The 16,424-nt window shown below is 41.5% G+C and overlaps 1 protein-coding gene across 5 annotated transcripts in view; it reads left to right on the top strand.

Moving 5' to 3' along the window:
* The window catches only part of LOC110469882 (BEN domain-containing protein 5), an 876,525-nt gene that overhangs the window by 556,793 nt on the left and 303,308 nt on the right, over positions 1-16,424 (top strand). For 3 of the 5 annotated variants that reach the window (XM_077785359.1, XM_021529131.3, XM_077785358.1), the window contains exon 6: positions 692-871. The exons of the other annotated variants lie outside the window; for them this stretch is intronic. In XM_077785359.1, the coding sequence (XP_077641485.1) occupies positions 692-852 (161 nt within the window). In that variant the 3' untranslated portion in view covers positions 853-871. Of the gene's footprint in view, positions 1-691; positions 872-16,424 lie in introns of those variants that run through there. 5 annotated transcript variants of the gene reach the window in all.

Below are 16,424 nucleotides of genomic sequence, written 5' to 3' on the forward strand. Positions count from 1 at the left end.
CAAATCTGGGAAGAAAAATAGTTTCACTGCCCACATTGCTTTTGCAGTTATTGCTATCACTGGCTTTTTGTATTCCAGATAATGTGTATTTCAGAAAGTGTATTGATCAAACATGCAAGGAGATGGCACTTGTCCTGAATAATCCACCAGTAAAAGTGAAATAAGCCCAGGGACAGGGCAGATGATGAAGACATGGACATTAATGTATGTGGAAGAGATATGAAAAAAGAAATAAATGAGTTAGTGTTCTGCTGGTTATTGCTTCTCTTCCTCAGCATTGTCATTTCCATAGTCTCTGAAGGGGTGAAGGTGGGAGTGACTCACTCTGGATACAGCTCTGGTGGGACACTTCACCTGGGAAGAGACTAAATCTGCTGTGGAGCTTGAGACAAATGCAGGAGTGAGGCAGGCAAGGCTGGCACTGTAAAAGGCTGGGTTTAGCCTTGTTTCTGTATGGAAAGCCTATTAATGTAGTCACAGCATAACTGGAAGTTGTCATGCCATTGATTCAAGCCTGGTGATAAATCTTGACTTTAACAAGATAGACAGTGAATCAAGGAAAGCTTCTCTTGTCTTGCAACAAATATACACAATGTTTGCTCACTGCTGTCTCTTGGGTAGTCAGCCCAACTCGAGGCTATTGTGTTTTCTAAAAATATTCTAATGACTCTTCCTTTTTTTTTCTCCCCAGAATGTTTGTATGATAGAATAGCACAAGAAACTGTGGATGAAACTGAAATTGCACAGAGACTCTCCAAAGTCAACAAGTACATCTGTGAAAAAATCATGGATATCAATAAATCATGTAAAAATGAAGAAAGGAGGGAAATTGCAAAGTACAATTTGCAATAAATTTTGGATTTTTAATAAAGTCTTAGTGTTTTACTTAAGTGTTGGTTTTTGATTTGTGTGGAATTTTTGCTGATGGGAGAAGCTGAATTGAAGCGTTGCTCTCTTCCTATAACTGATCATTTTTTGAGCGGTTCTGTCATGGTGTAAACTGCTTTTAACTATTGTAAGATATATTGTAAGTTCACTCACAATGAAAACTGAAGTTTCCAAGGTTTCTCCTGCGAGTTGCAGTTTGTTACCTGCGGTTGTACATTGGTTGTGGTTCTGCGGACACCGACCCATTTGCCCAGCATTGAGTTTTACTGAAGTTAGTGGATCTCAGCTGCAGTAAAACATCTGCTTAGAAGGAAGAACTGTACAAAATTCACTTTGCTATTGAAAAGGATTTTACTGTATTTTACAAAGTGTTTTTTTCTGAAATGAAGTTTCAATCGTTTGTTTTTATAAATCTTTGTTTTGATCTCTAACAATATATTTGATCAAAAATACACAAAGAACGTTTCTTCTTCAATTATCTTGTAGGTAGATCACTATTACCATCACAGTTAAAAAAACTGAAAACTAAACAATAAGCAACAAAGAACCCAAAGCTGTAAGTTGTAAAATCATAATAATTCATTTTAATAAATAAATCTGAAATCAGTTCTTTTTCAGGGACCAAGACACTTCAGATTTCTGGTTGTGGTATAAAGTTCCTCAGTGTGTCCATACTATTGTTCTTGAAATATTACCTTTTTAGTGTATTTGTACTTTCAAACAATTTAAAAATTGCCACACTATGGCAAGAGTATGTACAGTAGAAAATTTAGTACAACTTTGTTTGGGTCCATAATTTAACAATGGACACTTTTAGCACAAATTTTAATTACAAATAAAAATAATTTTCTACATTGAAGTTAGACTTGCGATGCAAAGTTTTTAGAAATAATTTGTCATCTGAACTATATGTTATTGTCTGTAAGTGAACCAAAATATTCTCCTTTCATGAAGGATTTAGAAAGAACTTGAGGTCTGGATTGATGAATTTTGAGGGTTTGTGATCTTGATTAACCTTCCATTTATTCTGTGCTCACAGATGTGATTATCTGTCTTTCAGCCTGCCTGTTCCCAAGTGTCAGGATTTGTTTCTTTTCTACTACCACTGCAGTTCTCTTTCCTGTAGTTTTAAAAAACTTCCCATTTCTTAGCACCTTCCTGTAGCACTGGTTCACCCTGAGGTGAAGGCTTTTTCAGTATCCTGTAAATGTAGATAATGTGGAAAGGAGCAGGCTGCTGGGGTGGACTCTCCTTGCAGGGAAGTATTTAAATGATAAAAGGTATAGATGTGGCACTTGGGGACATGGTTCAGTGGTGGGATTGGCAGTGCTGGGTGAATGCCAGGGCTTGATGATCGTAAAGGTATTTTCCAACCTAAATGATTCTGTAATTCTTTAAAGGGCTCGGTGGATGGAAAAAAAGAGGAGGGGAGAGGAAGAGGAGGAGGTGTGCTAGAATTGCCCTGCCTCTCTTGGAAGGGATGAGACAAACAGCAGGCTGTTTCTCCCTGTACTTCACCTGTATGTAATCAATGTCTTAACTTGTGACTGTTTGCTCTATACTTTCTAAAGTCCACTTTCAGGGCTGCCTTGCACCAACCTCAAGCTGTGCTGCCAAACAGGAGCACCAAATTTTCAGAGTGGTGCACCTGCATTCCTGCCCCTTCCCTTAGCCCCACAGGTGTGGTTGAACAGGTATGTCAGATCCCACTGATTTCCAGGGTTCATTTCTCAGCAGCTGCTTCCTGTAGGATGGAGCCAGAGCTTTTGTGGTGAGGGGTGGAAAGAGCAGGAGAGTGTTTTTCCAGTGTGCCCTGAAGTTTCTTTGAACAGCCTTCCTTGTTTCCTGCTAATATCAAGCATGTTCTTAGGTAGTGTTTAATGAAGTGCATAAATGTTTATGCGTCCTAATTTGGGATGCTAAATAGTAAATTAGTGCTTAAAATGTCAGTACATGTATCCTTTTATTAATTAAAAAGAACAAATAGAGGTAACACTGAAAAAACATTTAAACAGCAAGTTTCCCCTTTTCAGGCAGCCTTGTGAACGTACAGGGTTGGGGTTTTTTTAAATGATACTAAGGCAACCCACTATTTTGGGGAAAATGTCCATAATTTCTTCAGTCTTTTATGGCTTTAGTACTAATGTGTTTCTATTGTAACACATTCTTTAATGAGAAGATCAAGCTGTACTTCTTAGAAGATAAGCCTATTTGAGACAGCATTTTATGAAAGCTGGAAAAAGCAGCTTAGAATTTAATTAGAGTTAGGACTTCAGCCTGGCCCCAAAAATCAGAGGTGCTAATTCCTTTTGCAAAAGCAGTATCACCTTTCTAAGGTTCTCCTTGACATGCTCATCCCATCAGATGTTAATACTACATTTTTCTGAAGAATTTAAATGTTCTCCTTCAGCACAATATCTTGGAAGGCTTCATTAAGATTTTCCTGGAGATTTCATCAGCCCAGGTTAGTTTTCATTTGAGTTCAACAGGGGTATTTGGGTGGCACAAAAAAGTTCAGTTCCCTTTGAAACGTAGTGTCAATGGGGGCTATGAAATCCATTGGACTGGGCAAATGGTGGCCAATGTGTCACTCAAAACTTTCCTGAGCCTTGTTAAAGGAGTAGGACATATTGAAGGTAGAACACCTGTTCATCATATTACAACTTGAGCTAAGTCTTTGGATACTGGAAATAAGTTTTTTTGCTAATAATAAGCAATTTTTGCACACTGTGGTTGTATGGCAGCATGCTGGGGGCTCTGCAGGAGGTAATGAGTGTGTGAATAACATTTTATATTTGCATTTGGTCATTACTCTTGTCTTTCTCTCCCCACGAGCCAGCATCAAGGTTGTACAATTGTTTCCCAGTGTGTCTGTTTGAAGTAGGGAAATAAGCTGCAGTTCCATGTTCCAGAAATACCCAAGAAAAATAGGAACTTTAATGGGGTGTGCTTTTCTGCATTGCAAAACTGATATATAAATTAACTGTGAGTTTCATTTCATTTTCCTACACTGCATTTATGGCCAGGGCTGTTCTTGTTGGTACATTAATTTTTCCATAATTGTGCTTGTCTGTACATAGTTTGCTTTGTTCATATTTTGTCTGCTGTGAATCTACCATAGAAAACTTTATAGAAAATAGTCCCTACTAACTTCTTCTGCTCTAGGCTAACTTCATACCTGTACATCACAAGAAACAGGAGAGAGTTTTGACAGAAAATGAAGTAGGTTTTATTACACCCTGTAATACCCCTCATTCATCATTCTAAGGTTTGTGCTGTACCATTACCTCATACTGTAAACCTGGATTTGTAAAGATCAGAAAGACATGGATTCAAGAGGAAGTGACAGTTTATTCTCTTTTTAATCAAAGCAGGAAGGAGGTATTGTTGTTATATGAATAATCTGATCTTCTGTTGCCACACATTGCTGCAGTAATTTGTGATATTCATGATCTGATCCATATTAAAGTGCCTCTGGCACACTTGCAAGGAAGCAAGATTAGAGTTAACAAAAAGGGCTTTATTTTCTATTAGTGATTTTATAAGGGATATGAGCTATTGTGTTAAAGGAGAGAATCCTACCAGGGACTTTAATACCTGAGTCAGGAAATCTAGCCACTCAATTAAAAAAAGAAAGCTAGTATTTATTAGAGAGGGGGGAAAAAATTGTTAATTTCTGCTGTTCCAGAACAGGCTTGGATTTACTGGTGCTTTACAGAGATGAGAGGGTTTTTTTTAAAAACAGTAAAATACTTACATCAAAGTTGAACTCTAAGTAGGAATTCAAGGTTGCATTGGGTAGCTGTTGTTGGCTGTCAAAAGCAGGTGCATTCTCCCTGTGTGAGGTCACTTCTTTGCACCTTACCTTTGATGTTGTATCTGAGAGATTACTGTGATGGCTGCTTTGTTGTCTTAAGCAGAGATTATTATCCTCTTGGAAGGTTTAAGTAGCAATAAATTGAACTTTTTGGGATTTAGTGAAATTGTAAAGATAATTCTACTTCATACTTCCAGAATCTATAGACTTTTAAAAATTAAAGCTAAGTGAAGTTCATTGTTAAAATGATACAATCTTGAAGCAGAACCTGAGAGAATTGTGTGAATTGGGAACACTGTGTATTAGCTGTAGCTTCACTGTGTATTAGCTGTGTTCATAGCTCTTGAAAACACCAAATCTGGCTGGTTTCAGAACGGGAAAGCAAGGTTGTGTCACAGGGAGCTGTACTGAGGATTATTTCAATATTCCATCTTTCTGACATGAGAATTCTCTTCTGAAGGAGACAAAGACACAACTTGTGCCTGCTCAGAATGAGGTGGTAGCTTTCTCCATACTCTTGAAAATATTTGTCATTCTGTGCGTGCATTTAGTCTTGGATTGATGAAGTCATAACATCAATTGCTCAGACTTTATTGGTGTCATTTTTTTCATCATAACAGTGTGGAACTCTGAAGTGATTCATACAACACCGAGGCAATAAAAGCGTTATGAAGTGCAGTCATTGCATGTTTCATGCTCAATAGCTAATTTTTAATTTCACCATCTTGGATATTTTTTCATCCCCTCAGGGTTCCTAAATAGGAAAAGAGAATCATTTGGACTTGGACAACAGGAGCAGTGATTCAAGAAGGAATTAATTTATGTGGTTGTTCATCTGTTTTACTTTTGTAATTATTTCTTCTGTTTATGTTTGAAGGATAACTTTCATTCTGTGCATCAGATACCCTCTTGTTGTGCAGTGAAATCATGGTCCTGTGGTTGTGAGATCATTTGTTTATCATAAAGAGGAAAATACCTCACTTCCAACATCAGATGAAGTTGCATTATGGCTGGATCAGAACAAAGGTGAAAGTGAGTCTGGGAGGGGAGGAAGAAGATGAGCCTAAAGGATTTTTTTTCTGAGCTGCCTTCTGGCTACAGAACTTTCTACAAAGGAAATTGTTTCCTCCACATTTACCAGAATATAAACTTTATATTCCTTGTTTATTGATAGTAAAGCCTTAATGGAACTGAAGTCTTTATGAATATATATGTTTATTGCATCAGGCTACCTACTGTCATGCTGAATTTTGGTCTTTGGTGATTTGAAATTAAAGAGTCATTAAAGAAAATTTCCTTAACAACCCAAGAGAGGCATAGGCTGGGGGTGATTTAGCTTTTATTGTAATATAACAATTGCTAAAAATTCTGCGAAATAGAAGAGATTATGTGTGTTGATGCTTTTGCATCCTTTATAGCTGGCCTGAGCTTTCATGCTTTTGGAGTGGAGAGGGGTGTAGGTTTCATGGGATAGGCTGATCATCAGAGGAACTGGCTGTGAACACCCTTTGGTGTTCACCCTGCTGAATGTGAATGATGTCCTGGGACACCAGCAGAGGGAATGTGCCTTGATAGTGCCATATCACACTGGTACCAGCCCCTTCCAAAGGAGACTCAGATGGAAATGGGAGCTTCATATCCTTTATACTGAAATATATCTGTAATGTCAGCCCATATCTTTATTTAAATCTTTCTGAATTGTAGTTTAGTTTTTTTAAAAATGTACTTTTATGTGTTTCTCATTTTTCTTGTAATTAACTGAGTATTGGTGTGCTGGGAGATGTCTTTCTCCATGTTTAATTTGGGGTGTTAAGTCACTGATACTTGAAAATAGTCCATTTGGGCATTCTGGTTTTGTGAGCCAGATTAACTATGATTTTACTTTTCCTTATGGAGTCCTCTGCAGGATTTCTGGAAATACCTTTAGAGAATAATTCTCAAAATGTGTAGGATGGAAGGTGGATGGGTCAAAGCATTGCCTCCAAGTTAATGTTCTGTGCTTTCATTTCTTTAACAGTCTTAGCTTATGAAAAACTAAAACTCTGTAAAGTAGGATTTTACTTTATTTTCTTGCACTATGTATTAAAATTCTTTGACACTCATTGGTTTCTTTGCGTTTGCAAGGACACTTTCATCTTTCAGCACCAAGTTCTTTTTGGTGTAGATCCTTACAGGAATAAGCAATCAAGGGTGTGGCTTTTGGGGTTAAACAAGGCTGATGGTGCTGTTGTAGGATCTTCTGTCCTTTGGAGGACCATGCATAGAGCCACCCTCCTTGCTAGGATTGGGAAGAACACCCTTGAGGGTTGGCTTCTCTTTAGGTATTGTCCCCTAATGCTGCTCATCCAGGAAAGGTTGTTGTATTGACACATTGTTGGATCTGAGCAACTTCCACTCTGTGGCTTTCCTGAACTTAGAGCAACTGAGATTCACTCATCCAGCCTGATGTGGAGGAGTATCTTTAGTCTGGTGGTGCAGGAAGGCAAAGAAGAGCTGGCAGAAGGTCCCATAGGCCTTTCCCCCTTTCCCACAGTTAGTATGTGCAATTGAGGTGAAGTCAGTAGCCAAACAGCAAAATCCCAAGCAGCTTAACTGGCATTTAAGGTTTCAATCAGTGAAAAGTTTTGTTAATTAAAAAAAATCTAATCACTCTTAAAGCTCTCAGAATTTAACCTTTAAGAAGTGGCAAAATCAGCATTTTCTTCTGCAACCAGGGGCCTCTATCTATTGCACATACACAGCTGTATGTGTGCAGGTGTGATGTGCCATTATTCTGCATAAATCTGTCTGTGCCATGTAAATTCACAACTTCATAAGGTTCCTGATGGTGCCCAGCCTTGCCTGTTTTCCTGGTGTTCCTTTTTCCGTGCTGTTCCTTCTGCAGATGGGAGTCTGTCCTCTGTGCTTGCCTCAGAGGGACAAGACAGGAGCGTTTCATGATTCCTGCCTTGTGAATTGTCAGCAGGGCTCTGAAGTGAAATACCTGCTTGTTATTCCTGGGGGTGACTGACACACAACTAGAGCATTTCCCTGGGAGATCTGGTAGTGCTGCTGTCACCGTAAGGCACACTTTGCCGTTCAGGGACTTCACACAGCAGCATTTTCTTGTTTGGCTTTTTTTTGTTCCCTGCCCTGCCAATGCCTAGATTGTAGCAAAGAAAATTTCATTCTCACATGAAGGTCTTTAAGTGATAACATGGAATAAGTAAATCTTTCAGCAGCATCTCTTAAAAACATTCATTTCTCAGAGGTTCTCCTGCTTTTGCAGAGGGTCAGTGGCCTGGAAGTTTCACACCAAATGGCAGTGCCCAGGTGAGTGCTGGAAGACATTGGGCACCTTGGCAGATTTATTCTGATCTATGGCTTTAATCTGCCCCCTGTTACTTCCTTTTTCTAGCTGCTGTGTGAAAGCAGCCACCTGGTGAACTGGGGAAGAAAGAGCCATTTCCAATTCTATGATCTAAGTGTGGTTCTTGATAAAGATGTTTCTAGCTGTGCCTGAAGGTGTGCAGGCTGTGGTGGCTGCTGGGCCACTCCATGAGCTGGTGTGGCTCCCTGCAGAACACATCACAAAACTTCACTCAGCTGCTCCCTTGAAAAGAAATTGGCTGGACCACAGCAATGCTGTTCAGAAAATTAAGGATTCTTGAGAATCCATCAAAGTCTGAAATTCATCTTTTCCTTGAGTGGTTTATTCCAGTGCTTAGTGCTACCCTCACTGCTCAACCTGTGCCTTATTTCTCTGTGAGTCTTTCTGTCTTAACATCTTATTCCTAGTTCTTGATTTGCCTGTCTTAATATCTTCCCCCAGTATTTCTGCAGGTCATGAACACCTCAGTGGACTGAGTGCCTTCACTCTCCTTCCACCACAGATTTTCTAGGTCATGACTGACTCATTTTTGAAATGCTTTTCCTTTATGCCTACCCAAACTCGAGTTTTATGGACATACTTTCTATAGGAGTGTTTGGTTTAGTTAGTGTGATATAATCTGGTGGTTTAGGACATGTCACTTTGTATTAGAATGTGATATACAATACTAATTTCATTTTGTGGGCCAACCTTAATTTAATTTTGTAGGGAAAAACCCTGATATAATTTGATACTTAACCAACTGATGTCCCAGTGTATTTTCCTTTTTACTCTATTACTAATTATAGCTCTGTCCTGGCAATGTTGTTCTTCAAATGAGTTTTTATCTCTGCTCCACTTTCCTCTTTGATTCTATACCACTCACATGCTGGTGAGGAGACAGAGCACGATCTTCCTGCTTTCCAGCTGCTTGTTCCTGTACTCACAGCTGGGCCAGGCAGGTGGGTGACAGGGCCCAACAGGGCAGCAGGTGAACAGAGTTTCACAGAAAATAGGACACTGAAGAAGTAAAATTTAGAAGAAAGGGAAGCCAGAGCCATTTTACTCCTGTGGAGTGTGTCTTCAGGATAGATGCAGGGTTTCCTTGGTTGAAGGTGCCTTTGAATTGCCAAAGGGTGGGGAAGAGTTATCACCATTATGTTGTGATACGTTCTCAGAACTGGGTAGAGTATCCTTAGGAAGAAACTTCAACTTTTGTGCAATAACTTCACTCTGGAGCCTCCAGCCAAGTCCCAGGAAGGAATCAGACCTGACAGAAGAGTTTGCTGTGCATCAGCCATTGCTGTGTCTGCTGTGATAAATTAATGACTGCTTTGGGTAGGACTTACACACATTTTGTTTAACCATTCCTGCTAAATGCTCAGTATCCCCTCTTAACCTCAGATATGAGATGAGGAACTGCCAAGTTCCTCCACTGGGATGGTTTAATGAAAATTGTTCTTTGCCAGAATTTTGAAGGTCAAAGCCAGCTTAAATATGTAAACAGATATTTTATCAAGGTAAAGTAAAAAAAACCTACAATTAATCTCTTCTAAGAAGTCACTTCCTTCCTTTGAGAATTTTGAACAGTGGTAGACAAGGTTCTTCTAAATTTCCTTCATCATCTCTCTGAAGATTCCCTATTAATTAACGTAGTCATTTATAAAAGTTATGAAATCATGTTATTGACTAATTTCTATTTGTAAAGACACCAGGAAATTTGTGTACTGCACCCTTTGAAAAGTAATTAATGGTTCACTCCTAAATGTCTATTGATATTTTTGTGCTTCCTATTGATTTAAAATTAATATCTCTGCTAATTTAAAGCTCACATGCTAGTTTGTCCAGCTTCCAAAGAATGGACAGGACATCATTGCTGAGCTGATCTAGTTAAAATGATGACCCTCATCTGATGACCTCAAGAAGAAAAGTACTGGCAAAGTTCTGCCTAGTCTGGGCTTCCTCCTTGTCTGGGGCTGGTGGAAGGTGGCCCTTTCCCATGTGATTTGGGAGGGGTTGGGTAGGTTTCACCTAACTAATGGTTTCATGATGGGAGGAGTTAGATCAGAGCAGTTTATGTGCATGTTGTAATACCAAGGGCAGAAACCAGCTGATGCCTTTACCCCAGTGCTGCAGGATTATTAAACACTCTGGGCAAGGCCTTGGTGATGTTTTGCAGGGTGATGGGTGGTGCAGAAGTTGCTCTCGAGGTCTCCTTGCTTACCTGACTGACCCAATTTCCTGTTCGGGAGGTCAGAACCTGTACCTGAGAGCTTTCACCTTTGTGGTGCAAGATGTTGCTGGGTTTTCATCCTCTGTGTGTGAGAGATTTGCTTCTCATCAATACCTGACCCGTGGTGAGATCCAGAGAGTCCCACTGGCTGCACTCCCGAGGGCAGCTCAGCTGCAGCAGCTGCTCAGGCTGCAGAGTTTGTTGAGTGCATTTAGGGTGGGTGGCACGTTGTGTGCAGCCCCTCTGGCCCACTGCTCAGGGAACCTGCATGGCATTCTCTTCCTTGAGCAAGGCCTATACAGGCAGTTCTGCAGTAGTTTGTATCCTTTTATTTTATTGCTGATCTTTTCTGGTCTGGGAAACCAACTTTAGTGGAGGTTTTTTAGCAGAGGGATGGTTTGTTGGCCAGCATTGCCTCTATGTATGAGAATGTCCCATTTGTACTGTCAAGTACCCTAAATGTAATTACTGGAAGAATCAGACATGGTATGATTAAAGGGATTGATATTTGTTATTCAAGGGTTTTCTCTTTATTAAATATTTCAGCAAAATTTCAGTAACCAGTGACCTCTTTTGAGAAGCGACTCATGGCAAAATTTCAGTGACCTCTTTTGAGAAGTGACTCATTGCATTTTAAAGGCTTTGTAACCAAGTCATCCCTTCTTGTCAGGGACATGGAAGATGAATAGGTCGTTCCTGCCTGCGATTTCCAGTCTCAGGGGAAGTCCCTTTTCACTGCCTCTGGTGATGCTCAGCTGCATCACGGCTTTTAATTGCCCACAGGCTCCTGCAGGACTGCCTGTGTCCCCTCTGGCATGACCTACATCCTTGCAGAGCCACGAATCCCTTGGCACTGGTTAGTGGAGCCTGAGCACAGGACAGAAAGTCCTGTTGTTGCTAATCCCTCGCTGACTCCCAGGGCTGGAAGCTGTGTGACAGTCTCTTGTTTGCCTAAATTCATTGGGCATTATCTTGCCTGTAGAAGGATGCAAATTAATTTTCTTTATTAAAGATGATGGTAGAAAATGTGGGCGGTGTCTTGAGCATTATGGATATTGGGTGTATCCACAATGAAACCCAGGGAAGGATGTATTAAAAAGAGCACAACACCTTATCAAGCCATGAATTCATACATTGTGCTATATATGTGCTTTTTCTTGAAAGAGGGAATTAATAGTAAAATAATCATTCCAGCTGAATGATTAGCCTGAATTGCCTTGCTGCAGGTCACTCTCTATGCCTGTGCCAGATAGTTCAGTTTAATTGGAAGGCTTGGGCTAGTGGAGGAATAAGATGATATTTTGGGTGAGTTAAAGGAAACATTACAGTCTATGAAAAGGAATAATTTAGATCTTCTTTCTCATTTTGGAAAGTTCTCCAAGCATGTCTGTTCCACTATTCTGTAGCCCTGGAAGTGTCTGGACCTGCTGGTGGACTTGTAACATGGGACTGAAATTATTGGTCCTGTGCTGTTGAAGTCCCAGTGTCCCACAGGTTCATCTGTTCCAGTTTTGCTTTTTCTTTGCTAATAGCAGATAAACTGAGAACATTGTTCTCCAGGACTTGATTATTTTGTTTCCTCCCACCCAGCTTCCAGTTTGGATTTACTCATGAGCAGCAGTCTATTTATTTGTTCTTGAGTTGCTGCCAAGTTTGAGCAGCTTTTTTTCCCTGTCTCTGAAGAGTTTATGAGAGATCATATCCACTTTACCTTTGCTAGGCTGACCTGTCTCTCAGATTTTTCTTGGGAGATACACTCACCAATTCATCTGCTGTAATCCTGCTCAGTGTCTCCTGCACTTGCCTGATCTTTCTCCATCAGTGATGCTTTTGTGCTGGGTTTTATCTTGGGTGGTAACAGTACATTTTACAGAGACATTATCTTTCCAGAAATACCTTTCTCTAGAAATATCTTCATGGCTTTGTCATGCTGAGGGCTCATAATTCAGCTGCAATCAATGCCTCTGCTGAGGTTGTTATCCTTCCTTTGAGTTAATGTATAGCAGACTTCCTATCACTGTAGGAACTTGCTGTCAAACTTAATCTCACCTCCATTATTCCACTTCTGAAAGTCATCTGGAGGGATCTCTACTTCCCATCTGATATTTCTCTGTTGCTGCATCATATTGATATTACCTCTCAGTATGGTGCCGTTAGTTTGTCTCTCTAGAGTTAAACCAGTGCAAAAATGAAAACTGGCTTTGCTTTTCTGTAGATTTTTACCCATTGTAAAACTGTTTGTAAACATTTAATGAAGCCTGAAATTGTCCCAGTAGAGCAGTAGTTTCTCTTCCACTAAATGACTGCTAGTTCTCAGAAATAGGGAAGTAGTGACTTGTTCAGCATCACACCTTGAGTCAGAAATGAGCACTGATGACACAATCCCAGATCCTCAGTTCTAAAAGTCATAAAATAATACTTTATGGTCTTTATCAGAAAACCATCCAAAGGCTTTTATAAAATGGGGAATGTCAGTGCAAACTTGAGGCTGGAATCTGGAAAGCCATCAGGAAGATAAATTTAATGGGAACTGTATTTTCAAGGTTCTTGGGTAGCTTCAAATAGTGACACTTGGATATTTTAGCCATTTTTTGATATTTTGATGGATCTGATTTCTGGGGCACTGTACATGCACTTCCCCATGGTGCTGTTGCAATATCAGGCTGAGCTTCACCATTGTTATTCTTTATGTATTTATTAAACATGAATAGCTCAGGCGAGCTGATTGTATGGAATGCCACACTCACCTGTGTTTGCTCCCCTTGAGGGCTTGTGGCAAGATTCATTTTGAACTTTCTAACTCTTGAGCTGCATGTATAATATCCCTGAAAAAAAAAAAACCACCCCAAATGTTCATGTTGCTCCCTGATGCCCCCAATTCTAGTTGCTGTTGTGGTGTTTATTGTGCAGATTAATCTCGAAGCACGGATTGAAGGAATCGTGTGGAGTGAAATCCCTGCAGTAACTGAGTTAGGAGGGAGCGCGTTCCTGAGAAAGCGAACGCTAAGCTCCTCATCCGGCTGTGCAACCTGGCACCTCCCTTGGAGCTGGGATTAGTCTCATTCCCTCTGCTGCCTCAGCACTGCCTGGCCTTGCTTCACTTCCCCAGCATCCCAAACACCCTACGAGTTCCCACAGAAGTTGCCACTTTGGGATTTGCACGGTTTTACCTGCCCATCCTCTGCAGCTGCCCTCCTGCCTCCGAGCCAGGGAGGAAACTCCAGCTGAAAGCTTCTTAACTTAATAAAACCCCAAACAAACAACAACAACAAGCAAAAAAAAAACCCACCAAACAAAAAAAAAATCCCTCAAAACCAAACAAAAAAATCCCTCAAAACCAATTAAAAAACCCAAAAAATCCCAGCAAAAAAATCCCCCACCAAATAACCTGGGCAAATTATGTTTTGTTGTTTGCTTTGGGTACAGGGTAAGACTGTAGCAGCTGTGTACAAAGGTTGAGAAGAGCATTTAGCCCCAGACAGGATAATCTTTTGATGACAAAGGTTCAAATTCGCAATTAAATTGCTGCAGTTTAGCAAACCATAGGTTTGTGTTTGTGTGTGAGAGCAATTACTTTACAGTGGCTGCAAATCTAAACCCTCTCTCTGTGAGCCAAAAGAAGTCAAACTGCTTCACAGTTTTGCTGTGGAAGTGCACAAAAGGGGAGTCACTTTGGTTCTCACAGGGCCAGAACAGGAGTCTGACTGTTGCTGTGGCTGAGCTGGATGCCAAGGTTTAGAGTGAATCGTTTTGCAGGTTTTCCACTGTCAAAAAGTGGAGCTTTTCCCCTCATTCCCCATTGTTCCACTTGCAACCAGAAAACCCCCAAATTCACTTTGTTTGTGGGAATACACAGAATGACATACCTGTGCTGCTTCACAGGTTGGAGGGCAACAAAAATCTACACAAGAGAGTGCATCTTTTGTTTTTTAACTCTGTGGATCTCATTCCAAAGGCATAATTGAATGCTGAAGCCCCAGTCTGAGGATCTTGTTGCATGCACTGATCTGTGCGTGCTCTCTGTGGCTCTGACCAGCCCTGGCCAGCCCTGACCAACCCTCGGCGTGGGACGTGCTGCAGAGCAGCTCTGAATTCCTATTAGAGGCAACGGGAACCTTTCCAATGGGTCACAAACCAAGCCTACGGGGAAGGAATCTGCCCTCTGCACAGTAGCAGCCCTATTGCTCAAGCTCAGGGCAGATACAGCCAGTGCCAGGTGGCCTTGAGAGGAAGTTTCTTTGGGGAGATGTCCTAGTATGGGCTGTTTGCATAGCTGGGCATTGTAAAGAGGATTTCTTAGGAGCAGCCCAAGTGGAGTTGTGCAAACACCATTCTGACATCAGTCATGCTGATGGCACGTGTACACAGAGTAGCAGTCACTCCTTAAATATGGGAGTCACAAATACGCGTTGACAGGAAAATATATTTAAGCAGTTTCCAGTGCGTGCTGTAAATAAGGAAACCAGCCATTGTGTTCCACAGAGCTGCATGCTTTAGATGCCTAACAGTAGAGAACAACCCAAAGTGAATCACAGTAATAGAAAAGAAAGTGTTTGCATCTCTCAAAACGTTCTGTACAATAATCGTTCCTTCTTTATAAACTCGATTTCGGCAAATTCGAATCCGAATTAGATGAAGTTTGAAACACAGGCTTTCATGGCAAGGTACATCTTGGTGTGTAATCTTTTGCAGGTGGCTTTATTGTTTGTATTTCCATATTGCTTAGCAACCCCTGTCCTGGACCTCGCTGCTGCGAGTGCTCTGCTAACACTGATGGAATGGATGGCTGCTGCTGGGGAGAATGCACTGTTTTGTAGGGAAGCCAAAAGCAAACTAATGGTTTTTCATTCTGTCCTCTGCAAATGAGAAGTGATGAGGGCCAGCTGATAGTTAACCATGGGATTACAACTCTTGAATTACTGAGTCAACACAAATACTGGGGGCCCTGTCAAGCATGTGGGCTCAAGTGGGTGTAGTTTTCCCAGGTTTTGTGTCCTGATGGCCAAAGCAGGCTCCGAGTGTGGGGCAGGCTGGATCCCTGGATCACCATTTGCTGACCGAGCAAATAACCACTCACGCTTTGTGCGTCCCTGCAATTAAAGAGGAGCAGCCTACCCCGCATTGCTGAGCACTTACTAATCCCTCCCCTGCCAGTGGCACAGCACCTGGATCCCTCAGACAGCCACTGACACCACCTCCGTGCTCTCGCTCAGGAAGTTATGTAAGTCAACATTCGCAGAGCTGTGCCCGAGTCCTCGTCTCACCTCTGAAGCAGAGATGTCCTGATGTTTCAAGGGTTTGTAGAAAGCAGTAATATCTCTGTTTGAGAGCTGGAAAGTTGGAAAAAGTAGACTAACTTTTAGTCTCAAAGTCCTTTCATCAGCAAATTCCACACGACTCCAGCACAGCTGTGCCTGAGCACTTTGGAGTAGGGATTTGCTGCTGCAGAGCAGAACAGCCACTGATCACTGGCAGCTTGTGTTTGATAATCATGGCCAAGCTCTTAAACAGTGAAGTTCATGCCTGTGCTCCAAACCCTCCCCTGCTCTGCAGCAGCCCTGCCTGCCTTGGACAGGATGCAGTGCAGTCCCCCTTTAGACAGGAAACCTGATTGTCTGGCAGTGGAAGGGAGTTTGGGTGCTAAACACTAACACTTGAATGGTATTTAAATACTCCCAGATCCTTTTGGAGCTGTTTCTGGTGCTGCACTAGGGTGTGTTTGGCTCAGAAGTGGTGAGAATAATGATTCTGCTCTGTGACAGTGCCCAGATGCCCCCAGGACCAGGCCATGGCCAAGGCTCTGCACAGCTGTCTCAGGGCATTGGTGGTTTGCACGTCGTGGTGTGTTTTAATAGCAGATCCTTGTGCCCAGGGGTCACACAGGGGAGCCATGTGAAAGGCCTTTGCATCGAGAGGTTAAAAACAACTTATGCTAATTCTGGACTCCAGCCAAAGCTACCCAGCTGTTTAGCTGAGACTGGGATCTGACAGACCAAAAAAAGGGAACACGCAGTTAAAATATCGCTCTCTGGAGAGACAGAGAGAAAGAAGGGGGTGACTGTCAGTGAAACCAAAGTGATGCAGGCCTGACTGCAGGAAATGGTTTGTGAGGAGTGGCTCAAGTGTGAACACTGTGG

Source organism: Lonchura striata, chromosome 9 (genome assembly GCF_046129695.1).
Source record: "Lonchura striata isolate bLonStr1 chromosome 9, bLonStr1.mat, whole genome shotgun sequence".
Lineage (NCBI taxonomy): Eukaryota > Metazoa > Chordata > Aves > Passeriformes > Estrildidae > Lonchura > Lonchura striata.